Source organism: Colobus angolensis, unplaced genomic scaffold (assembly GCF_000951035.1).
Source record: "Colobus angolensis palliatus isolate OR3802 unplaced genomic scaffold, Cang.pa_1.0 Scaffold654, whole genome shotgun sequence".
Classification (NCBI taxonomy): domain Eukaryota; kingdom Metazoa; phylum Chordata; class Mammalia; order Primates; family Cercopithecidae; genus Colobus; species Colobus angolensis.
In genome coordinates this window covers 146,493-171,649 of record NW_012120199.1, presented here as the reverse complement: position 1 = coordinate 171,649, position 25,157 = coordinate 146,493, and the positions used below count along the sequence as shown (strand labels likewise).

General features: G+C 40.2%; 1 protein-coding gene and 1 long non-coding RNA gene across 3 annotated transcripts in view; one reads left to right on the top strand and one right to left on the bottom strand.

Annotated features, from left to right (window-relative positions):
• LOC105500262 overlaps positions 1 to 2,506 on the bottom strand; it is a 43,796-nt gene extending 41,290 nt beyond the window's left edge. Inside the window, exon 1 of the long non-coding RNA XR_001000003.1 lies at positions 2,299 to 2,506. This is a non-coding gene — a long non-coding RNA (uncharacterized LOC105500262). The remainder of the gene's footprint in view (positions 1 to 2,298) is intronic.
• Positions 2,507 to 2,563: 57 nt separating this feature from the next.
• SEC61G (Sec61 gamma subunit) lies at positions 2,564 to 9,450 on the top strand. 2 transcript variants are annotated; one of them, XM_011925697.1, is made up of 4 exons: positions 2,564 to 2,661; positions 4,219 to 4,318; positions 5,825 to 5,927; positions 9,287 to 9,450. In XM_011925697.1, exons 2-4 carry the CDS (start codon positions 4,225 to 4,227, stop codon positions 9,294 to 9,296), a joined length of 207 nt encoding a protein of 68 aa, XP_011781087.1. In that variant the 5' UTR covers positions 2,564 to 2,661; positions 4,219 to 4,224; the 3' UTR covers positions 9,297 to 9,450. The 2 variants fall into 2 exon arrangements, with proteins under 2 accessions (XP_011781087.1, XP_011781088.1); XM_011925698.1 differs by having other exon boundaries at positions 2,581 to 2,661; positions 4,223 to 4,318.
• The last annotated feature ends 15,707 nt before the right edge of the window (positions 9,451 to 25,157 follow it).

The window sequence follows — 25,157 nt, the reverse complement described above, 5'->3', positions numbered from 1 at the left end:
TTCTTAGGAGAGGAGGAGAGCTGGTCCTTTCTTTCTCTCTTCCTACGCCCTCCGCAATGTGAGAATGCAAGGAGAAAGTAGCTCTCCATAAACCAGGAAAAGCCTTTACAAGAACCTGACCATTATCTCTGACTTCCAGTCTCCAGAACTGTGAGAAAGAAATGTTTGTTGTGTAAGCCAGCACTCTATGATATTCTGTTATAGCTGCCCACATTGACTAAGACCCCTGTGAAACCCTGAGACCTGTTAAATTACAGAGTGTTACTTTCACTCCCCAGTTCCCTCACCTGCTTTCTCAATCTGTACCCCGAGGCAAACACTGTTCTGATTTTTTCCACCATTCATTATTTTTGCTTTGTCTAAAACATCTTGCAAACGGAACTGCACACTGTGCCTTCTTTAGCATAAACTTGTTTCACTCACCATGTTTGTCACTCTTCAAGTGTTGTGGCAGAGTTTTCTTTCCTTAGCTGTGGAGTACTATTACGTCGTGGGACTATACCTGTATCTTTATTCATTCTATTGATGGTACCCAGTTGCTTTTAGTTCTGTTATCAATAAAGTTACTATGAACATTCCTGTACAAGTCTTTTTGTGAATTTAGTTTCATATAGCTTCAATAAGTACCTGGAATTCAAATTGCGGAGCCATAGTTGGTGTATATATGCTTCGTATTATGATAAACTACTAAACTTTTCCCAAAGGTTTATGCCATTCTACACTACTAGTAACCAAGAATTAGAGTTCTGGTTGATTCGTATTTTTGCACAGATCTGCTGTTATCGGTTTTTTTTTTTTTTTTTTTTTTTTAAAGATGGAGTCTTGCTCTGTTGCCCAAGCTAGACTGTAGTTATGTGACCTCGGCTCACTGCAGCCTCCACCTCCCGGGTTCAAGCAATTCTCCTGCCTCAGCCTCCCGAGTAGCTAGGATTACAGGCCTGCGCCACCATGCCGGACTAATTTTTGTATTTTTAGTAGAGACAGGGTTTCTCAATGTTGGTCAGGCTGGTTTCAAACTCCCGAACTCAGGTGAGTAGACAATTATAACAACACACTGTAATGAAAGTTATTTGAATGTGGCCTCTGTCACATTACCTTCTGGTACACATCTCTTTTTGAATCAGATTTTCTTGGATAAGGGTAACCACTGTATGTGTTACTTGATTTTCTGTGTTTTGCTGAAAATACTGTGAACTCAGACATTTGGTGGTTGGGGTGAACTGGCCAACATATGATTTTACATTTTTTGTGGAATGAATTATTTTTTTGAAAACTATTTATTGAGCATTTACTGTGTTTAACACTTTACTAGGTGCTGTGAGTAACCCAGATATGTTATACCCACTTGGACCTTATGGTCTAGTAAGGAGATTTACAGTGTAGGGAGACGAACCGAGGAGTAAATAAATACATATTAATACAAACGCTGTGCAGCAAATGAAGAGGGTATTGTGAAAAAGGAAAAAAGAGCATGAGATAGACAGGATTGCATTAGATGGTCACTATAGGCCTCTAAACAGATGACACATGGGCTGAAGTGCTAGGAAGAACTAGTCAAACGCATCTCAGTCCGTTCAGAATTTAAAAGTGACTCTTAAGGCTAAGGTAAAGTATGTGTAGTGTGTACGGCACATATAGGGAGGTGTGTGGCCTCTAACCCTGACTCACTGAATCAGTATCTGGAGATTCTGGGGTTACAAATTTCATTTACTAAAAAACTTAATAGGAGATTTACTACTTCTTAAACTTACTGAAGTTTAAAAGCACTGAGAGTTGTAACACCTCTTAATGTTCTATCAACTACTCCAGAGTTATATTGTTCCTCAGATCCAGTTATGCTCCATTGCTAAAAGGAAATATGGCCGGGCGCAGTGGCTCACGTCCGTAATCCCAGCACTTTGGGAGGCCGAGGAGGGTGGATCGCGAGGTCAGAAGTTCAAGCCCAGCCTGGCCAATGTGGTGAAACCCCATCTCTACTGACGGTTTCAGCCCCGGGGGGGGCGGGGAGTCCTGGAATGCATCCTTGTGGATAAGTGGGGAGCTGTGTGTACATTATGACCACTCCCGTAACCAAACCTAGCGTTTGACAAAGTACGGCCTCGATTACAGCGGCATTCATTACCGTGAATGACAGCCAAAGTCAAAGTTTAGGGTGGTGATACTATTTTGAATTAGGCCATAATGTTGTATTGCTCATAAGCTTCATTTCGACCAACATTATACATACAAAAAGTATGTACCCTAAGGACACACAACAAGCTGGACCGCAGGAAAAAAAAAACACAACTTAGGATTTACCTAGTCAGCCGCTACCAGAGAGCAAGCACCGCGCAAGGCCGCTGGGGCTCGTGCTGTGGACGCGAGTGGTTTGAGGTCGGGCTGGTGGGGTAACCCCGGAGCCAGCCGGGGAAAAAACGGCTGACTCTAGTCACACTCCCAAAACCAACGCCCCAACAACGAGCTCCGCAACGCATCGCTTCCGGGAAGCGTGGCCGGCACGCACGTCGCGCTGCGATTGCGCACTGGGGTTTCGCGTAAGGAACCAATAGGACGGAGGAGTGGGCGGGCTGTTGACAGAAACCCGGATTCCGGTTCCGGTGGGCCTCCATCAGTCCGCTCCAGTGCTACGTGTCCCTGGCATCTTAGGTGTCGGTTGGGGAGGTGAGTTTCTTCCCGCCGGTAGGTACGGGCGAACCGGGCGGCCACGCCTTTGCGACTCGCGGGGGTGAGCCGGCGTGTCTTCCCGGGCGGCCGTCGCGGGGCGGGCGATGAGTGGTCCCTTGGCTCAAGTCTGGGGCCAGGGTCTGGCCGTAGACATCCCACCAACTCGGCCTCTGCCGGAAGGCAAACCCAGGCCGCGGGCTCCCGGCGAGCGGGGTCGCCGGCCCGCGGCGTTCCAGGGCTTAGCGTCCTGCCCCGGCGTCTTTTGTGCTGCAGCCAAAGATGATGTCCTGCTGCCCGATCCCTTCGGGGTTGGCTCTGTGTGCGGGTGTGGAGTCCTGTCTGGGAAAAGCTGTACTCAGCTCTGGCCCTGCCTCCGCTCCCGTAGTTTAAAGTGAGAGCAGTGGTCTAGAGTCTAGTTCGAGAGATCATAGTTGGTTTTTGGGTCTCTACCCCTGACATTGAGTGCGGTATTGTGTGTAGCGTGCATTTTTCTGGATAAAGAATTCTTAGCTTCCTTCGTGATAACCATGATTACAAAAAGTTTAAGCCCTTTGGATTTCAACAGCAAAGTTAAGTGAAATACTGAGAAAACAGACATTACTGTGTTTTTGCCCCCAGAACGTAGCAGAATTCCTGGTGTTTCATTGGCATTAATTCATTTCGTTGTCCACAGCCTACATTAAGTGAGGAAACTGGGGCTTACAGAGGTTTACACTCCGTAGCCAGTGATTTGAACTACCACCTGGCCACTGTTCTGAGTACTGGAAATGGAGGAAAATACAAGTAACACTTTGATCTCTTTACTTTCTATAGCAGTGGCTCTCAAAGCTAACATCGGATGACATTTCTGTTGGATAATAGATTCCTCTAAAGAACATATATAGTAAAATATATAGCCCTGTTTCCTTAAAAGATGTGTTCAAATAGAAAAGTTTGGAATTTAGCTAGTATCTTCTCAGAATTTGCGTCTTGCTTTAGCTATTCTTTGTACTTTAGAAAAGTGTGTTGTATTGGCACGTTTTAGAAAACTCAAGGTTGAAATTCACGTTTGCCTCCATTCTAGGCTCTTGCAGCACCATAGTTGGCATTCACTGTACAAGACACTGGCTTCTGCGTCGTTTAAAATAAAATATGGAAAGTAATTGTTGAATCTCAACATTGATGGTTCCTTAGGAGCGGTGAGGGGACTGTAGAATGAGAAATGGGTGGGACTGCAGAGTCAGAAAAGGAATGGATGTGTTATCAATTGCTTAACCTTTTTTAACCTCTTAATAGAGATTGGCTTTTTATATTGCGTGTGCTGTTCTTTGTCAGTGAAGATATCATGAGTAAGAACTGTGCTTTTCTTATTGCCTTTGATCTGATAATTAACTGAAATTTACAAAAATAGTATCAATTTAGGCTTTGGAGTTTGTTTTTTGTTTTATTTTAGGAGGTGGAATTGACCCATGTTAGATGTGAATTCATTGGTCTCATTTACATCTTGATATCAATGAATAAGTGCTTATTATATGATAACCAATACCAGTGAGTATCTTTGTTTGTTTTAAACAGGCAGTTATGGATCAGGTAATGCAGTTTGTTGAGCCAAGTCGGCAGTTTGTAAAGGACTCCATTCGGCTGGTTAAAAGATGCACTAAACCTGATAGAAAAGGTAATTGCTTGCCTATGAGAAAATAAATTAAATCTTTGCATTTTCTAAGCCTTTTGTTTGGTTAACATCTTCTTGATTAATAGCCATTGCATTACTTTCGCCAACATTTTTATTGATTGATACTGCTCAATGGCTTTTAACATTGTCCCTTCTTCCTAAATTTTTTACTCTTGTCTAAATTTTTATTTTATGTATTTTCAAATGGTGTAAGATTATTTATCACAGCCTTATGTAACATTTTAGTTAATAATATTTTATGACTTTTAGTATCTGACATATTTTCTCTTTGAAAAAGCTTTGAAGTCTCCCTACTGAACTCCCACCCCAGTGAACAAAACCTTAACTAACATGAAGCCAACAATCTAGTTTTTGCCAAACTAGAAATTTAATTTTGTTATTTATCATGATTCATGTGTTAAATTTATGTACTTGTATTCATTCATTGAGTTAGGAGCTGGTAATATACTAGAGAATATAACATGTATGTAATGTAATATATAGTAAAGGGAATAGTCCTTGCTGTCATGGAGCTTAGACTCTATCAAGAAAGACTGTCCTAAACAAATTATTACAATTATGTTTTTTAATTACTGCTGTGGTAAGTATTATGGAAGATAACTAGAAGGAAGTTTGACAGCACATAATAGGAGGACTAACCAACTCAGGAGATCAGGGAAAGCTTCTCTTAGGAAGTAACATAAAATGGTAACATTACCAGTGTAATGTTTTATAAAATAGTGCTCAATTCAGACAGTCTCACTCTGTTGCCCAGGCTGGAGTGCAGTGACGCGATCTCAGCTCACTGCAACCTCCGCCTCCTGGGTTCAAGCAGTTCTGCTTCAGCCTCCTGAGTAGCTGGGATTAGAGACACCTGCCACCACGCCTGACTAATTTTTGTATTTTTAGTGGAGCCAGAGTTTCACCATGTTGGCCAGGCCGATCTTAAACTCCTGACCTCAGGTGATCTGCTCGCTTTGGCCTCGCAAGTGCTGATATTACAGGCATGAGCCACCGTGCCCAGCCCAACTTGATTTTTCAAGCCTTATTTTTGGCTTCATCATAATAGCAAAGGTACTGGGCCCATTGTTTATAATGTACCAGAAAAAGGTATGTTTCTGCCTGTATAATCGATATGGTATAATAAAAATTACAATGTTACATTTTAAAACTTAAGAAAAATAATGTATATTTTTTCATCCATGTCCTTATTTCGGTATTTTCTGGTCATTTGCTAAGAAGAAAAAACATTTTCAGTACTTGTTGATGAACTCACTAGCACAGACATGCACTGTTATGTTTCCCTAAATATCAACAAAACATGGAAATTTTAAAACCTGTCAAACAACTTGTTTACTGTTAACAGTTTCACCTTTTTATTTTTAAGTTATATATCTATTAACAGGAGAAATATATACTAGTTAATTTCATTTATATTGCTGATAGTTTTTTTCCCATACTTTCAGTGACAGTACAAAAAATATGTGAATTTCGTGTTTTTAAATGCAGAATTCCAGAAGATTGCCATGGCAACAGCAATAGGATTTGCTATAATGGGATTCATTGGCTTCTTTGTGAAATTGATCCATATTCCTATTAATAACATCATTGTGTAAGTAAACTTTATGAAATAGACTAGGATTGAATGAAACTTGAAACCATTTGAGATGACAGCCTGCTATTTCGTTAATACAGAGATGCATCTCTTGACTTTTTAGTGCTATTGGAGTCTACTGATATTTATGAGTACCTGATGATTGAGCGCCTTTAGATCTTAAATGATCTTTCCAGAAATTCTGTGTGCTAGGCACTATTTTCTTTAATAAATAAAATTTTACAGAGTCAAGAAAGTATTAAAGACACTCGTATGTCACAAAGCCAGCATTGAAACCTAAGTCCTCTTTCTGCTGTTATCTTGTTAATCTCTAAGGAGCAGAGGAAATGCTTCCCATCCAAAAATCACTGCTATGATAGAATTCTAACTCTGGACCAGATTGCCTAGATCCAAATCCTTTTTCTTCTTATACAGTTGGTGTCCTAGCGTCAGGCAATTTGCCTCACCTCTCTGTGCCCAGTTTATTCAGTGGGGATAACAGTTCTTACTTGGATTATGACTTTAAGTCATGTAAGGCCCCAGAAACAATTTGGGTAAGAATACGAGTGAAAGTTGTTACTGTAATGAGCCATTGATACTGATGGGAGAATATCATAACTTTTAAGTATATTAGGAGGCAAAAAAGGCTGAGAAACATTGGGATCACTTTATTTGTTTCCAAATAATTTTGCTTTTTAAATTCGTTGTAAGTCATTGGGACATGTTGTGGCATTGAGCAATTAGCAGTTAGGTAATTCAGTTTAGGGTAAGGACTTAGTATGGGTTTTAGTACTTACTCTGTAATTTTGTATGCATTTAATCTCAGCCTCATCCACTGTTTGGAGCTAATAAAATCTGTTATTACCTGGTAATAATATCAGGTAAGCACTGATATACCTCAAGTGCTTGTATCCATTAAAAGCACTGAGTGTTAGTGGAATTAAGTGAACAACTTCAGGTTCTTTGCCTTTTCTGATGGTAATGGTGGCAATAGTAATTAACATTCATTGAGAACTTTCCATATGCTATTGAAATCTATCTAATATCAATCAGTAATATCAATTGATTTTATCGGGTGGTTAAGTTTGAAGCAATGATTTAAAAAATTTCTAAACTATAAATCTCCTAAATACTAGGTGTTTTATCCCAGGTACTGGTACAGGTTGCCTTTTAAATGACAAGTAACAATGTATATTGTCAGAGGGATTTCTTAGTAGGGTACTGTAGTCATTAAGGTAAAATTGCCCCAAAGTGATATTCAAGATCATAAGTAGTTAGAACTAGATGGGCCCAAGTCACTGATACCTCCTTTGTCAGTTCAGAAATCCCTTTATTTTACCAGTGAGAAATGCCAACTGTAGAACTGTGGAGTCATGGGGAGAATACTGAAGTAGAATGAGGAAATCAGTAAAAAGAAGTGGCAGAGTCTCTGTCAGGTCCGTTCTTTTTCCTACTCAGTGCTTCTGCTCTTCTTACTTCCCATTCTGTCATGAGACATACTTAATTGATAGGAAGTGTTTCTTTAAAATGATAACAAAATTAGTTTCCTGTGATAATCACCCTTCATTGTTCTTAGTTGTACCTTTCAGAAGAACATGTAAGCCCACCTTTTCCAATTTTCTGGTATACAAGCACCTTTCAAATTTTTTCGCCAGCCTTCACCTAACCTATGTTTTTGTCCCTTTTGCCAGACATCACTGTCTGCCTTGGGTCATACTCAGGTCCATCTTTCACATTAGATTATGAGTTGTGAGGCAGGCCTGCCTTGTTATTTATATTGTATGTCTCTCCTATAGAGTCTAGTCCAGAGCTCTCTTGTATCTGTTAAAAGCACTGAATAAGTGTTTGTTGAATTAAGTGAACAACTTCAGATTCTTGCCTTTTCTAATGGTGATGGTGGCAATAATAATAGTTAACATTCATTGAGAACTTTCCATGACTCTGTGTGTCAACTCATTTAATCTTCATGAGGAAACTGAGGTATGGGGAGGCTAAATAACCACTCGGATTGCATGGCTAGTGATAGAGCAACACGGGAAACCTTTCAGAAGCTAGTTACCTAGAAAACTTCTAGTTAAAAAAAATGGTTCCAATGTTTAAGAAGGTAAAAAATCTATCTTTAGATATTTTTTAATCTTAATGTGAAGGCCAATTAAAACATTTTTTGAGAGACACTACAGAAAAGTTACTCTTTTCCCATGTTATACCATGATAGCTGTACAACTGAAAGGAATCTTGCTTTCCCTGCTTGAAAGAGGATAAGTCATTGTTTAAATCATTTTGGAGATGGTAGCAAGGGAAATACTCATTGGGTTGAATTATCTTTTTTTCTTACAATTTTTTTCTTCTTTTTCTTTATAATTATAGCAGTCAAAATTAATATTCACAGTATTAGAATTTAAAATAAGCACTTGCTGGCCTTTTAGTTACAGCAATACTATTTAATAGCATAAGCATTTAAAATGCTAAACATTAAAGTATATGCTCAGGGGTATTTTATGTAATAATTTTCTCTCTTTTTTTGAGGTGGAGTCTCACTCTCTTTCCCAGGCTGGAGTGCAGTGGTGCAATCTTAGCTTATTGCAGCCTCCGCCTGCTGGGTTCAAGTGATTCTCCTGCCTCAGCCTCCTGAGTAGCTGGGACTGCAGGTGCACACCACCATGCCTGGCTGCTTTTTTTGTAGTTTTAGTAGAGACACGGTTTCACCGTGTTGGCCAGACTGGTCTCAAACTCCTGACCTCAGGTGACCTGCCTCCCTCAGCCTCCCAAAGTGTTGAGATTACAGGTGAGAGCTACTGCGCCTGGCCTATTTTGTGTAATTTTCTTCTGGTAATGGAATTATTTTGCTTTAACAATACTAAAATGTGTATCTGACTATGCAGGTTTAATGTTTATGCTTTTAAAACTCAGAAGTTCTTCTGTAGAAAAGCTGATTTTTGTTTTCATCATGACTAATGCAGATTTTGGAATGATTATGGTAAGATGCGGTGCTTGAGTACCTTGTGCTCATCATGTGCAGTCTGTTTTCTGCTGGTGTGTTGACGTTATCAAATTGAAAAACTTCTCAGCTAACCATCCTGTCATATAATGGATGTTTTTTGTTGTGTTCAGAAAGGCTAGACTGTTCCAAAATGGCATTTCCTGAATGAGCATTGTGAGTTTAGACATAGACCTCTGCCAGTAACCACATCATCTTTTCATGTCCGGGATTTTAAAGTTCACTGTGCCATTCTTTTATGCCATCTTTAGATAAAGTTAGGTGGGATTCAAATAATTGGTCTTGAGCCATTAAAGTTATAGCATATTGCATTTCAAATAATAATAATTATTAAAATTATATCTCTGCTCAGAAGTAATAATTTTTCTTTCTTTTACAGTGGTGGCTGAATACATTTTGCAAGAGAGTTTTTCATCTTAGAGACTGGTGAACAAGTGTGAGGGTGTGAGAAGCTCACAGAATACAAATTTGCCTGTATGTTTTATGGGTTTTTTTCCTTTCAAGGTGTTTTCTATTTCTAAATTAAAGTAATTTCAAAGTAAATGAATATCTCTTTTTTCTGTCATAGATACTTATCACATTTCAGTGATAGAAAATAGTAGTTTCTTTCTCTGAATAATTTAGTTTATAAGAGAAATGAAAGAGCCTGGTGAAATATTACACTTTCTGAGAGCTCTTCTGTTTTAGCCCCTTTGTGCTAGTATTACAAAATACCTGAGACTGGGCAATTTATAAATAATAGAAATTTATTCTCACAGTTCTGGAGATTGAGAAGTCCAAGATCAAGGTACCAGCAGGTTTGGTGTCCAGTGAGGGCCTGGTCTTTGCTTACAAGCTGGTGGCTTAGATGTTGTGTCCTCACGTGGCAAAAGGGATAGACGGGCAAAAGGCCTTCATCCCATTCATGAGAGAAGAGCCCTTGTGACCTCCTCACCTCTTAAAGGCCCTACCTCTTAATACTATTACACTGGAGATTAAATTTCTTTATACATATGTATGTATGTGCGTCTTGCTCTGTCGCCTAGATCATGGCTCACTGTGACCTCAAACTCCTGAGCTCAAGCCATCCTCCTGCTTCAGCCTCTCAGGTAGCTGGGACTACAGGCGCATGCCACCATGTCTGTCTAATTTTTTGTAGAGATAGGGTATCGCTATGTTGCCCAGTCTGGTCTCGGACTCCTGGCCTCAAGCAATCCTCCCACCTCGGCTCCCAAAGCACTATGATTACCCGGCTAAGCCACTGTGCTTGTCTGGAGATTGAATTTCAACATGAGTTTTTGAGGGACATAAACATTCAAGTTATAGCATGTGCTATCAGATAAATGTTTATGGTCAAAGAAGAAACAGTAAATAAAGTATGGTGATTCCTTATTAGAATTTGAGGTAGGGTAGGAGTTTTTCTGTAAGCACTTAATTTTTTTTTTTTCTTTTGAAATGGAGTTTCGCTCTTGTTGCCCAGGCTGGAGTGCAATGGCACGATCTCAGCTCACCGCAACCTCTGCCTCCCTGGTTCAAGCAGTTCTGTCTCAGCCTCCCGAGTAGCTGAGATTACAGGCATGTACCACCACACCTGGCTAATTTGGTATTTTTAGTGGATACAGGGTTTCTCCATATTTGTCAGGCTAGTTTTGAACTCCCGACCTCAGGAATTTTAAACAGGTAGTCAAAATTATTATAGTTTAGAAGCTACTTGAAAGTTTCCTAGAATTACGGTTAAAACTTAAAAGTGAGAGATCCTCTTCTAGATGTGCTAAATTAGTCACTCTGTCTTGAACATTGGCATTCTGAATTTTATTAAGAATTCACTGATAAGAGTCTGAAATGAAAAGGGGACTTATCCTCTTTCCCCTTTAAAAAAAAAAAAAAACTAAAGCCAGGTGCAGTGGCTTACATCTGTAATCTTAGCACTTTGGGAGGCTTACACAGGAGGATTGCTTGAGACCAGGAGTTCAAGACCAGCTTGGGCAACATAGCAAGACCTCAACTCTACAAAAAATTTAATAGTTAGCCTGGTGTGGTGGCACGTACCTGTAGACCCAGCTGTTTGGGAGGCTGAGGTGGGAGGATCTCTTGTGCCCAGGAATTTGAGGCTGCAGTGAGCCATGATTGCACCACTACACTCAGCCTGGGTGACAGAGTGAGATCTTGTCTCTAAAAATAAAATACAAACTAATTTAAATTTGAGTTTATTCCCCCTTTTTAAAAAAAGCAATTGCATTGCTTCAATTTGTTCATTCAATGTTTAGTTATTGAGCTTTATTTCCCTACTTCTAATATTTTTAAAAAATTTGTTAGCAAAACACATGTTTAAATGTTCTTTCATCCTCAGTAAGGTAGGGAAGTGTCTAATTAGTGTGGCTGGACAGTATTCATCAGTTTTGGAATGCACAGTTCAGAGATTCTGGTCTGTTTTTGTAGTAACAGTAACAAATTTTTCTGCCTGCTTATGAAATGTTGACAGTGTTTCAATCTTGAATTAATTGATGTCTTCAAAAACAAAAATGCAGTGAAAGGCCGGGTGCGGTGGCTTATGTCTGTATCCCTACCCTTTGGGAGGCAGAGGTGGGTGTTTCACGAGGTCAGGAGTTCGAGACCAGCCTGGCCAAGATGGTGAAACCCCATCTGTACTGAAAATACAAAAATTAGCTAGATACACTAGCGGGTGCCTATAATCCCAGCTACTCAGGAGGCTGAGACAGGCGAATCGCTTGAACCTGTGAGGCAGAGGCTGCAGTGAGCCAAGACCATGCCTCTGCACTCTAGCCTGGACCACAGAGCAAGACATTTGTCTCAAAAAAAAAAAAAAAAAATACAGTGAAAATTTGGTCATCTCTAAGCTTAAGGAGACCATATAGTCACATTTATAGCTATTAGCTGCTTAAAGACCAAAATTGTATGTGCACATATAAGCAAGTGCATGTATACTTGTATATGTTTACATATATGTATGTATATATAGATATTTACATACATGCACCTATATACATGTATATTTTAAACACTTATGGTAGAAATTCTAAAATGTAGATTTGCCACTGGCAAATGTGTATTATGTTGTTGGTTAAGATGATTCTGAACATTAATACTTTTTGACATAAGATGGTTGTAAATTCCTGTTTATAGCATACATTTAGGCTGATTATTTTGATGACTTGGTTCTTGACACATGAGTGGATAAGTTATTACATGAATATTTTGTATGTATACATGCAAATGAAATGAGGGCTGACCAAGAACTCTGGTGACAGAGCAGAGTAACCTTCACAAGCAACAGTTGCATTTCTTAAGCAGGAAAGAATAAGTAGATTTTTCTTACTCGCCCTACTCCTAGCATATATGAGAACTGGCACATTGTGCCGTGCAAAAGTACTTATTAAACTTCACCATGCATGAATCACCTGAAGGAATTTCTTAAACATTTTCTATTTTTTAAATACCTGTAGCAAAACATACTAATGCACTTCCTGTGGCAGTTCCCCAGTTTCTCTTCTTTGCAAGCAAAGTCATCTCGTTTTTCTTCAGGTTGTGTACCACATGTGTGGATATGTGAACAACACGTTTTTGTTCACCTGTTTTTAACATCATGTAATTGGAATCATGTGTTCGTATTCATCTGTGACTTGCCTTCTCTCTAAAAATAGTATTTTTGAGGTTATGCATGCTGCTAACATAGCTGCAGCAACTGTGGTCCGTTTATTTGCACTGGTATGTAACTTACTGTTACGAAATTCTGTAACTTTTTCATTTGTTTTATTATTGATGGACATTTGGGTTGTTTTCAGTTTTTTGCTTTTAACAATTGTTCTTCTAAGTTTTCTGCTAAGAATGTGGGTATACATGTCTTCTGGTATAGCTGTGCAAGCATTTCATTTGTTCTCATATCTTAGTAAAACTGCAGTGTCAAAAGTATGTCCATATTCAGCCTTGGTAATGCCCATCATTTTCTGAAGTTGTGCTAATTTCTACCCCTCCAGTAAGAGACTCCTGCTCTACATTCTTCTATTAGTACATTGTGCCTGTCTTCTTTTGTTTTGGCAGGTGTTTTCATTTACTTGATGGTGTTTTGGGATGAAGGAATGCTCAATGATAGTATTACTGTATGAATATTTTCATCTAACATTTGTAACTTTTGTGTGTATTATTATTATTATTGTCAGCTTCTTTTAGGATTGCCCAGTTTCCTCTTCACAGACCAGTGCTTTCCACCTTTCTGAAATACAAGACTCACCTGGGCACTTGCCCCACCTTAGATCTACCACATCAGCATGTCTAGATGTTGAGCCTTGGATTCTTTGCTTTATACAAATGCTCTTAGATGGTGATTCTTAACATCATTTGAGATTGAGAAACGTTACCCAGCCACACAGCTCATCTTTTCAGCTAAAGTCCAGCTGGAGGTCACTAGCTTGTTGTATGACTTTTGTAGTAGAAAATGCTCCCATGTAACTAGCTGCATGCAACTACTCAGAAACATGGACAGCCTCATTCAGAAAAGAATACTTCTGAAGTACGACTGCACAATTCTCATTCTAAGATCATTAAATGCTTAGCTCGGGCAACCATGCAGAGCAGGGTAGAGGTCAGTAAAATTAAAATCTTGTATTTCTGATTCCTTTTTAAGGCAAGTACCAATGCATTATTTACTCAGAACCTCTCTTGTCTCTGAGGAATTAATTCTAACTGACAATAGGTCATTTCCTGCCATCGTAAAAGAACAAAGTGTGGCTGGGCATGGTGGCTCATGCCTGTAGTCCCAGCACTTTGAGAGGCTGAGACGGGTGGATCACAAGGTCAGGAGTTTGAGACCAGCCTGGCCAATATAGTGAAACCCTGTCTCTACTAAAAATATAAAAAATTAGCCGGGCGCGGTGGCACGCACTTGTAGTCCCAGTTACTTGGGAGGCTGAGGCAAGAGAATCACTTGAAACCGGGAGGCAGAGGTTGCAGTGAGCCGAGATTGTGTCGCTGCACTCCAGCCTGGGCGACAGAGTGAGACTCTGTCTTGAAAAAAAAAAGAAAAAGTACCTTAATTTGTTTAATTCAATCTCAAAGCATCTGAGCATCAACTAGGCATCAAAATAGTTCTCCTTTGTAAATAATTACATACATATCACTGACAAACAGTGAAAGCCTGGTGAGATTGCATTTGCTAAAATGGGGAAGATGAGGAGAAGGGTAGATGTTGGAGAATGGCTAGGAGTTTGGTTTGGGGAACGCTGGTTTGAAATACTTGTTAGTGAAGTAGAGGTTGAATGTGCAGTTGGATGTACTGGTCTGGAGTTCCGAAGCCATGTTTCAACTAGAGATAGGAATTTGTGAATCGTGAAGCCAGAAGAAAGGGTTTCCAGGAATCAGTGAGCAGGTGAACCAAATGCTGCTGATAGGTTGTGTGAGATAAAGATAGAGATTTGACACAGACTTAGCAATGTAGAGGTTGGTTGTGATCTGGAGGGCCTGGCTGGGGTGGTTCAGAAGACAATGATGGGGAGTTAAGGAGTATGGACAAACTGCTCCTGTGATTTTTGTAAAGGGCAATAGGTTAAAGGGGTATTCAGGTTGAGAGGGGATTTATTTTTAATATGAGAGAACTAGCAGTGTGTTTTTATGGTGATAGGAATGGTCTGAGAGGGGAAAATTGATAAGGAGGGAGTGAGAAGAAAGGGAGTCTGTGGTTCAAGTGGCAGTAGGAGTAACTCATTCTTGCTGATGAAGGAGAATATGGGTACAGAATCATACTCTTTCCAAGGAGGAGATGACAGGAAGAGACAGTGAGGTTGAGGACACATGTCAGAGAGTGATAGAGTAGTTCCATGGAATTCAAGCTAGGTAAGAAGTAGAAGGCAAGATGTGGGTGAGGGGCAACATAGACTGTGTACCAGAGAGGTACAGGTCTGTTTAAATTGAGGTCCTAAGGAGAATTAACTGGAAAGGTAGAATTGCTGGTTGCAAAGTACAATGCTTGGATTTGAATTATGGAGGGCCTGTAGTTATTGGTAATGACCAATTATAACATTGGAAAGACCATGGGATTCAGTAGCTAATATAGGTTGAAAATCAAGATTCTTGGAGGTGAGGAAGTCAAGAAGCTGGGAGGCCACTGTATTGAGAAGGATTACGTTTGTGGATATTAAATTACTGTGAATTACCATAGAAGTAGGGTTGGAAAGAAGGACAGCAAGCCAGGAGCCAGAGTCTTCCGGGGCATGGTGTGAGGGCATGATGACTGGAGGTGAGTGCTGTTTCAGATGAATACTGTTAGGAGGGGTAGTGGATGCTGCTGACTGATGCTGCACGTGTCAGAACTGGAAGGTGGAGGTGTGAGAAGAGAATGATCTGGAAGTTGCTTTGAGGAACAAGGAGAAGCTGCCTGCCCTCTAGCCCCAGTGTTGGGACTAGGATGGGAGAGGGAATGAAATCTCCATGAATAGGGCTATAGGCTATACAGTGCTGGAACAGCATAAGGGGAAAGGAAATGTTCTGAAATTAGGTTGAAGTGTTTGAGATTCTCTATAACTGACCATGGATTCTGAAGGGCAGCGTGGAAGGGTTTTGTGACTTAAGGAAGGGTGAAAGATGGAATCAGAAAAAGAAATAAGAGAGCGGCTTATGAGGGATGGTCAGGAGTCTTGGTCTTCTGAAGTGAGTAGGAATTAAGGGCATGATGGTTTTTGCCCTTCTTTTCCTGAGAGTAGTGAGGCAACGTCGTGAGATTCACTGAGGCAAGGCAGTGAGACTGGAGGACAGAGGAGGGTGTGGTTCTGAGGCCCGCTCTTCATGTGCTGGTAGTGCTAGGAGCAGAGCTTCCCACATTGCAGTGTGCAGATGAACCACCTGAAGGTCTTGCTGCAGATCCCAGTTCGGGAAGTGTGGGAGGGGGCTGAGATTTCACATTGCTATAGAACTTGCATGGACTGCCAGGCGATGCTGATGCTACTTTGAGGAACAAGGCTAGAGGAGACAGAAAATTTAGTTTTATCGAGAGCCCATTGGCTCCTGCATTGGAGGCATTCGTGAGAGTATTCATAATACTTATACCAGCTTGTATGTGTCGGGTGGGGTGAGAAAGGTTTTCTTGAGGAGCATATATTGTAGAGGAAAATTTTAGGATACATTGGATTCCTAAAGGCAGATACTAGAGGTAATATGGTGTTGTCTCAAAGGATGGATACATGTTTTGTTCCTCAAAGTTTCCTAGACTTGGCACATTGCTTCAAGAGAAGCTGTGACAATAAGACAGTATCAAGAAACAATCAACTTTGTGCTTTTTTACCTGATGACTTGAAAATTTACTTTTCCCAAATCAGTCAGAGGCAACACATTGCCTGTCGAAGAAGGGACTGGTGTGGAGTGAGTAAAAGGAGCTGTACAAAGTCAAAGTTCAAGTTTTATTCAACATACAGGACAGATCTTTTGAGAATCAAAGGTAAATCTTGAGGATAGGAAGGCACAGGGTAGTATATGGCATTACAGTAGAACTAGAAGGAGGTAGATGTGTAGAGGAAGGAAGAGACCGCTGTCATCCTCACCTGCTCTTGGGTTTGGGAAGAAACCAGTGGATCCTATAGGAATTGGGGTGTGGGCTAGGAGAGAAGGAGGTCTGACCTGGTAGGAAGTGAGGGAGGGAATGAGGCTCCCTCTTAGACAGAGGCCAGTACTTCTTGGGCCACACCAGGGAAGCACCCAGGGAGAGCTTAGCCTGTATTTGTAGACCATTTCCTTGCAGTGAATGAATTTGGAGGGAATAACACAAACTGTTCTGGAAGAAAAACTGTGTGGCTTTGCCTCCTGTGGGGTGTGGGCCTTCCATGGATGTCTCAGAATAATGTCTGGTGTTACCTGGCAGGCATTTGACTATTTGTGCTTGAACTCTCTCCTGGCCCCCATGTGACCTGCCCTATGAGGACAACTCTCACACTTTTGTAAAGAACCAGAACACTCATAAGCTCTCCTAGGATGGCGACCGTGGACCCCCCAATGCGGTAGAAATGTGTAAAGGGTGGCACATAGGTATGTTATAACTACTGTTGTTATAAAATTAATTCTTATTAACTTTGTAAGAGGCAATTTTAGGGTGTAAACTCTACAAAAGCAGAGATCTTTGTTGTTTTCATGGATGCGTTCCACAAACAAAACAGTGCCTGACACAGGATAGAGGTTCAAATATTTATTGGCGAACGAACACAAATGGTTACTAGATTAATCTTAAAATCCCTTGTATGTTAGAGAAGGTAGTACTGAAAAATGCTTCAGTGGATTTCCAGCCAGTCTGTATCATAATGAAAGGTCCACCATAAGAGTGGATGTCGGGGAGAAGGTCTGGCGTTGGTCTCAATGTAGGCAGGCATAAGGCAAGACAAAAAAGCATAGGTGACTGCAAAGATAGGGCATGAGAAAGCTCCCCTGTAATGAAATGAAAATTATTTTAGCCAAAAGCTTCCTGTTGTCATAGTAAGCAGTATTACATTGCCAGCCACAAAGAGTCTAATGGTCTAAGAGCTAAATGGAAGTTTAGCTTAGGTAGTAATTAGAGAACAACATTTATAATTTGGGTGATGGGTCCACTTGAAGCCCAAACCTCACCATTACACAGTATATGTGTGCAACAAATCTGTACATTGTGAACCCTAAAAATTTGGGACAGGTCTTAGTTAATTTAGAGAGTTTATTTCCTGGTTCCTTTTACGTTGTTTTATGTATAACCTTTAAGCTTTGAATTACACAAAAATTTTTAACCTTTTTTTTTAAAAAAGGACACACTTTTTTTTTTTTTTTGCAAGAATGTTTTCCTATAATATGTATTTATTGGAAAATACCCCAATAATGAAGTATCTATTATTTAACTTAATATAACTTTATATTCTAAATTATAACCGGTTTATCTATAAGTATTTATCCCATTACATTTAATTGTTTACCTAGATTATTTATGAAAACTCTGATAATCATGAATTTAAAGTTATGAAACTGCCACTGCAAAATTATAACTGAGAGTGAAACAAGATTTGCCCTAATTGACTCCATATTGCTCTTAACCTCCACACTGTACTTGTTCATTCCTGGGCATCAGCTGAACTAAATTTGGGAGGAAATTAGCTTATAGCTTTGAAACAAAGTAACAGTGCTTTCTCAAAACAAATCTCCTGATATAAATGATGAATTGATGGGTGCTGACGAGTTGATGGGTGCAGCACACCAACATGGCACAAGTATACATATGTAACAAACCTGCACGTTATGCACATGTACCCTAGAACTTAAAAGTATAATAAAATTAAAAAAAAAAAAAAAATCTCCTTACTGCCAATGGACTAGACTGCCTAAAGCCCCAGGATTAGAAGTTACGGTAATCTTACTAAATTCAAGATGCAGCTATTTTCAGTAAACCCCTATCAATGTCTTATTTATTAAAAATTACACAAGCAAACATCATTCTGTTTTGGGCTGAGTTTATAGTTGTGAAACCCCTATGACAAATTTTGACGTCTTACAGTATTTGTCAGGGATAAGTATGAAATTGTTTGATTAATAAATGCAAAACAAAAAATGTATATTGGCAATTCTTAAGACATTTCTAATTTTCTTTTTCTTTTTTTTTTTCTTTTGAGACTAAGTTTCACTCTTGTTACCTAGGCTGGAGTGCAGTGGCACTATCTTGGCTCATTGCAGCCTCCTCTTCCTGGGTTCAACTGATTCTCCTGCCTCAGCCTCCCAAGTAGCTGGGATGACAGGCATATGTCACTACTCCCGGCTAACTTTTATATTTTTAGTAGAGATGGGGTTTCACCACATTGGTCAGGCTGGTCTCCAACTCCTGAACTCAGGTGATCTGCCCATCTTGGCCTCCCAGATTGCTGGGATTACAGGCAAGAGCCACCGTGTCCAACCTCTAATATTTCTTTATGAATAATTTTAAAGCTAGTGTATTTATTAAAGAATTTACTGGCCGTGCGCGGTAGCTCACGCCTGTAATCCTTGCACTTTGGGAGGCTGAGGCGGGTGGATTACCTGAGCTCAGGAGTTCGAGACCAGCCTGGGTCTACTCAGGAGGCTGAGACAGGAGAGTCACTTGAATCCAGGAGGCAGAGGTTGCAGTGAGCCGAGATCACGCCACTGCACTCCAGCCTGGGCAACAGACTGAGACTCTGTCTCAAAAAAAAACAAAATTTGGCCGGGAGCGGTGGCTCATGCCTGTAATCCCAACACTTTGTGGGCCCGAGGCGGGCAGATAACCGAGGTCAGGAGTTCGAGACCAGCCTGGCCAACATGGTAAAACACTGTCTCTACTAAAAATACAAAAAAATTAGCCAGGCATGGTGGCGGGCGCCTGTAATCCCAGCTACTCAGGAGGCTGAGGTAGGAAAATCACTTGAACCAGGGAGGTGGAGGTTGCAGTGAGCCGAGATCGTGCCATTGCACTCCAGACTGGGAGACAAAAGTGAGACTCCGTCTCAAAAGAAAAAAGATTTTACTTGTTGCATAAACATGAAAAAGCATGTGACCACTCTTTTTCAGTATCTAAGTGCTTTTATTTTTCTTGAAACCAGTTAGAGCTCTTTTATATATTTTTAGTAGTGAAACATTTTGTATACAACACATAAATACATATAAAGACATATTAGGCATGCCAATGGAAATACATTTATTTATTTATTTATTTTATTTATTTATTTTCTTTTCTGAGACAGTCTTGCTGTCTCCCAGGCTGGAGTGCAGTGGCGCAATCATGGCTCACTGCAAGCTCCGCCTCCTGGGTTCACGCCATTCTCCTGCCTCAGCCTCCCGAGTAGCTGGGACTACAGGCGCCCGCCACCACTCCCGGCTAATTTTTTGTATTTTTAGTAGAGACAGGGTTTCATCGTGTTAGCCGGGATGGTCTCGATGTCCTGACCTCATGATCTGCCCACCTGGGCCTCCCAAAGTGCTGGGATTACAGGGGTAAGGCACCACGCCCGGCCTGGAAGTACATTTTATAGATTTATAAAGTCACCTCCCTTTTTTTTTCTCTAGCTTAGACTTTCAGATTCTTGATAACCTCTTTCACAACCCTAGGCAGCTGTCAGCTAAGTAGCCCTAAATTTGCACATTAAACAACTCAGTTTGTGAAAATCAAATAGCAAAATTTACCTCACTTAAGGTACAGAGAGAAAAGGTCTGGTGGTGCTAGAGGGAGACACTTTTATTTTTCTTTGAGCCAAATTAAACATAAAATTAAACTACACTCTTTCTTAAAAACCCAAGAGTACCCTTTGTTGCAATAACTACTTTAGTCAAAAAAAAAAAAAAAAGGTGAAAACAGAATTCAGTCAAATGAAAAGAAAAAGAAAAACTTTTGCTCAAAAAGAAAGACAAGGTCCTAGGAGAGTAAAATCTTTAATAAGCTAGCTTTTAAAAACAAAACCATGAAGGCTTTTCAAATACAAAAAATGCACACACGCGCACACAGACACATACATCTTGGATTTTAACCACTGAACGCTTTAAAAAAAAAAGAACTTAAAAACTTTAAAAAAAATCTTCTTGCTATATTTCAGCTGGGACAAAATGCTACTAAACGAATATGATCACACAAATTATATGATTTCTGAGCCCTCTAAGCAGAAATTAACACAAGCTGGTTGTTAAATGCTACCTATAGCCATTTGAAGGGAATTTCCAAGACAGAATCCGAAACCAGTTTCTTACTAGTGATGGGTCTCACGCTGTAGACTGCTCTCTACCATCTTAGAAGCAGGAAAAAACAAAAAAAACAAACAACTCATCTTCCCTGTTGGAAGACAGCTCACACTCTATAAAGGAGTTGCTTGTCTTCCATTGTCTTCCATCATCACAGAGGCAGGAAAAACTTGTCTTCCTTGGATTGGAAGCAAGCAGAACTCCAAAAAAAAAAAGGAGTTGTACAGCAAAATAAACTTTAGATCTCAAATTTTGTGAGATCAGGGATTCTCTGAAGGGATTGTGTTCAGACATCAGCAAATTGTCCTTTTGATTTGAGCCATAAAGTTAGCTCATGCTGGTACCAAGCACCGATGTGAGATTTGTCAAAGGTCAGGGGCATCTCCACTCAGAATCCCCCCATGGTTACCAAAATGTGAACCCCGAACTTTTGAGACAGGTCGCAGTTAATTTAGAAAGTTTATTTTGCCAAGGCTGAGGATGTGCCCATGACACAGCCTCAGGAGGTCCTGACAACATGTGCCCAAGGTGTTTGAGACACAGCTTCGTTTTGTACATTTTAGGGAGGCATGAGCCATCAATCAATATATGGAAGAAGTACATTGGTTCAGTCTGGAAAGGCAGGAGAACTTGAAGTGAAGACAGGAAGACTGGAAGCAGGGAGGGGGCTTCAGGTCACAGATGGGTGATAGAGGAACTAATGGTTGCATTCTTTTGAGTTTCTGATAAGCCTTTCCAACGCAGGCAAACAGATAGATATTCATCTATCTCAGTGAGCAGAGGGGTAACTTTGAATAGAATAGGAGGCAGGTTTGCCCTAAGCAGTTTCCAGCTTGACTTTTCCCTTTAGCATAGTGATTTGGGGGCCCCAAGATTTATTTTCACAGCATGTACCCTCTTTCACAACATGTACCCCGAGAATCTCTAATTTAAAAAAACAACCAAAAAACCCCCCTTAGGTGGTTCTAATGTGCAGACAGGGCTAAGAACCACTGCCTACTTCAGACTGAATTTGGTTCACTGCTACACTTTGTTTACTTAAAATGAATATTTTATTATTTTTGAATAGGTAGAGTTACAGATTTTATAAGTAAAAACAATATTAAAAACAACTAACTAGAAAAAAAAAAGACAATCCTAAGATTGGAGACCATATATAGTACTTTGTGATACTTAATGTTTAAGGAAGGCACTAGGAACTCAGGAGGGGGCATTTTTGTTAAGTTTTCTCAGAGAAGATAGATCCTGGGCACGCAGCCCAGGAGCTTTTGTGCGGAGGGTCCACGCGTGTCAGTGAGTCTCAGTTGTGGGACATCTGGCATGCTGCAAGGCTGTGGCTTTCTTCTGCTCCGGTCTTTGTGGTGCAAAACAGTCTCCCATGCCTCCTCTCTTTTTTCCCCTTGGCTGTTTTTCTGGTCTCAGTTGAAAAGTCATGTCTCTGGGGAGAATTTCCCTGACTGATGGATGAAATTGTGTCCTTTCCTGTGTACTACTCTAGAACTCTGTTCCTTTCATGAAAACCCACAACATGGCTTTCTGTAAACATGAGTTCATTTATGTGTGTGTGGTTTTCTGCTCCCAGGGCAGGCCCTTTGTCACCCTTTCTTCTCCTTCCCTGGTGAGTCCCGGTGCCTTGTGTGGGGAGATGCAGGGAAACAGGGCCTTTGACAGACTAGTTTGGCTTCAGTTCTCAGTTCCTAGTTCCTGTGGAGCCCACCTCTGTTTCTGCTGCTTTCCATGTTTCCATGCAACTTGACAGTCTTCCTTGCAATAGACAGACCCCTTCACCTGAGCTGAGATGAGTGGGTTGCGCTTCTTTGTAACTAAAGAGCTCTAGTAAGGCAATTTAGGAATGGATGCTGTCCATGGATAGACAGAGCTTCTGTCCATCCCACCAGTATTCTGATAGGAACAGAGAGAAATGCCATTTTCTTTGAGAGTACATGATTGGACACTTTTACAAGAAGTGTGAAGTGTACAGTGAGCACACTGCCCTCTCCACTAGTTCCCTTCCCTACGCTAAACCCACAAGAACACGGAAGATTGGAGGTGGGGCAGGTGTTTGCCTTGTTCCTCATTGCCATGGCTTGCCATTCTCCCTAAAACCTCCAGCTTCTACTCATTCCATCATGGAATATTACCCACACTTGTCATTGTGTGATAACAGATTTTTGTGTCTTTATTTTTAGAATTTTGAACTAATTTTAATCCCGCAACTCTGAATGCCCAGTTTACACATACTTTCTAATTACATTGGTTAAAAATTCTTAAATCAGGTCCTAATGATTGCTGAGAAGAGCCCCCTCCCCACTATGCAAGCCCACTTAGACTAAGCCTTTGCTTTAAAACTTCACGTTATTGAAAGTAAGCTGCCACTCCCAGCAGAAGAGCCTGCCTCTGGGCAGCTGCTTAAATGCCTTGAGTGTTTCTGTAGGATCTTTGACTACTGGTGACATCCTCCATGAAAGATAAGAGTCTTGGTAGATGTTAGAATCTTAATGTTATATGGTATCACACACCTTTTTATAATTGGGGCACATATAACTATGCATGTCAGAAACCATTAGTCTGGTTTCAAAAGAATATACAGACATCCAGATGGTTTTGGTTCTTGAGTCAAATGCAGAGTTATGAAGACCACATTGTCATTTGTGGAAAAAATGGTTTGGGCCTCAGGCATTCCTACGCTCTCTAGAGTTCTGTGGAGTTAGTTTCCTACCATTAGCAGTGCAAATTTAATATTGTCTTCATATAGAAACCTCTTTTCTCACATAATTTGTGCTGTGCAGCTGATCTTTGGTTTCTCAAAGCTTTCATTCTGGCAAGAGAGAAATCCAGGCCCCTCTTTGAATCCGTTTCTCAGGAACACACCTTTTGTCCATGCAGTCCCTTTCCCCACGGCAGCATCAACTCTCAGGCTCATCTCACAGCACTCCCAATGGCTCTTTGTTGTGTGAAATATATGCTGTGGTTCTAAGATTTGCATATATGATGAGAAGCTTGTGAATATTTACTGAAGAGTACTATTGTCTTTATGTTCCTGTGCCTGTAACAGGGAATTGGAATAATTGATTCCATGGTTCACACTTGCTTAGAAGACTCAAAATTTATCCTTATTCAAAATTGAGGGTTGTTTCTATTTAGTGAATAGTTTCATTTTATGGAAAGAGATATTTTCATGATTTGGTAGAAAGTATAATTAATTAAGTCCGAGCTTCAAGAATTACTGTGTGTGTATGTGTGTATATAGAAGGTTGGTTAATTAAGTCCAGATAAAATTCCTAATAACTGTTATGACACTGTATGGGTAAAGAAAAGAAAATTTGTATAATCCTTCATTATTCTTCTAAATTGTTTAGTGTCGTATAAATATACTATTCAAACCAGCAGAAAAGTATCAGTGTTTTACTGGACTTACAGTACAAGTTTTCTATAGTGATGAAAAATTGTCCATACTTTGAAACCCACTGCCATCTGAATTTCATTTATGCAATGTTTTCTCAAGAGACTACCATATTTTTACATTTATGTTAAACTAATTTTAAATCTATATTTGCAGTTTCATTTTTTCCTCTCTGTGGTGTATACAGATGAAGACATTCATTACCGGAATCAATTTATTTGCTATTTGCTTAACAGCGAGTTTCACTTAACGTGACCTTTACTTGATAGAAAGGAAATAGAGCATCAATAGATTCTTTCATCAATAGGATACAATTACCTTGATGATGATTTAATGGAAGAATAATGTCAGAAGAGCTGCGTTGGAAGAGCTATTTAAAGACCAAAAGACAGCTTCATGCAAAAAGCACTCACAGAAGACAGGGATTTCATTAACCTGTACTTGGCAATGAGGAGTGACCCTCTGCTCTCCTCTTTTCTCTTATTTCATGCTTAAGCAATCATCAACATGAATGATACGGATGATGGATATACTTTATTTCTACAAAATCAGATAAAGAATGTTGAGTTTAGAGAAAACTTCAGTTCTTCATTTTCTTTTTATTTTTTTTTAAATTACACTTTAAGTTCTAGGGTACATGTCCACAACATGCAGGTTTGTTATATAGGTATACATGTGCCATGTTGGTTTGCTGCACCCACTAACTTGTCATTTACATTAGGTATTTCGCCTGATGCTATCCCTCCCCCTACCTTCCACCCCATGTCAGGCCCCCATGTGTGATGTTCCCCGCCCTGTGTCCAAGTGTTCTGATTGTTCAGTTCCCACCTATGAGTGAGAACATGCGGTGTTTGGTTTTCTGTCCTTGTGATAGTTGCCTCAGAATGATGGTTTCCAGTTTCATCCATGTCCCTGCAAAGGACGTGAACTCATCCTTTTTTATGGCTGCATAGTATTCCATGGTATATATGTGCCACATTTTCTTAATCCAGTCTGTCATTGATGGACATTTGTGTTGGTTCTAAATTTTTGCTATTGTGAATAGTGCTGCAATAAACATATATGTGCATGTGTTTTTATAGTAGCATGATTTATAATCCTTTGGGTATATACCCAGTAATGGGATCACTGGGTCAAATGGCATTTCTAGTTCTAGATCCTTGAGGAATCGCCA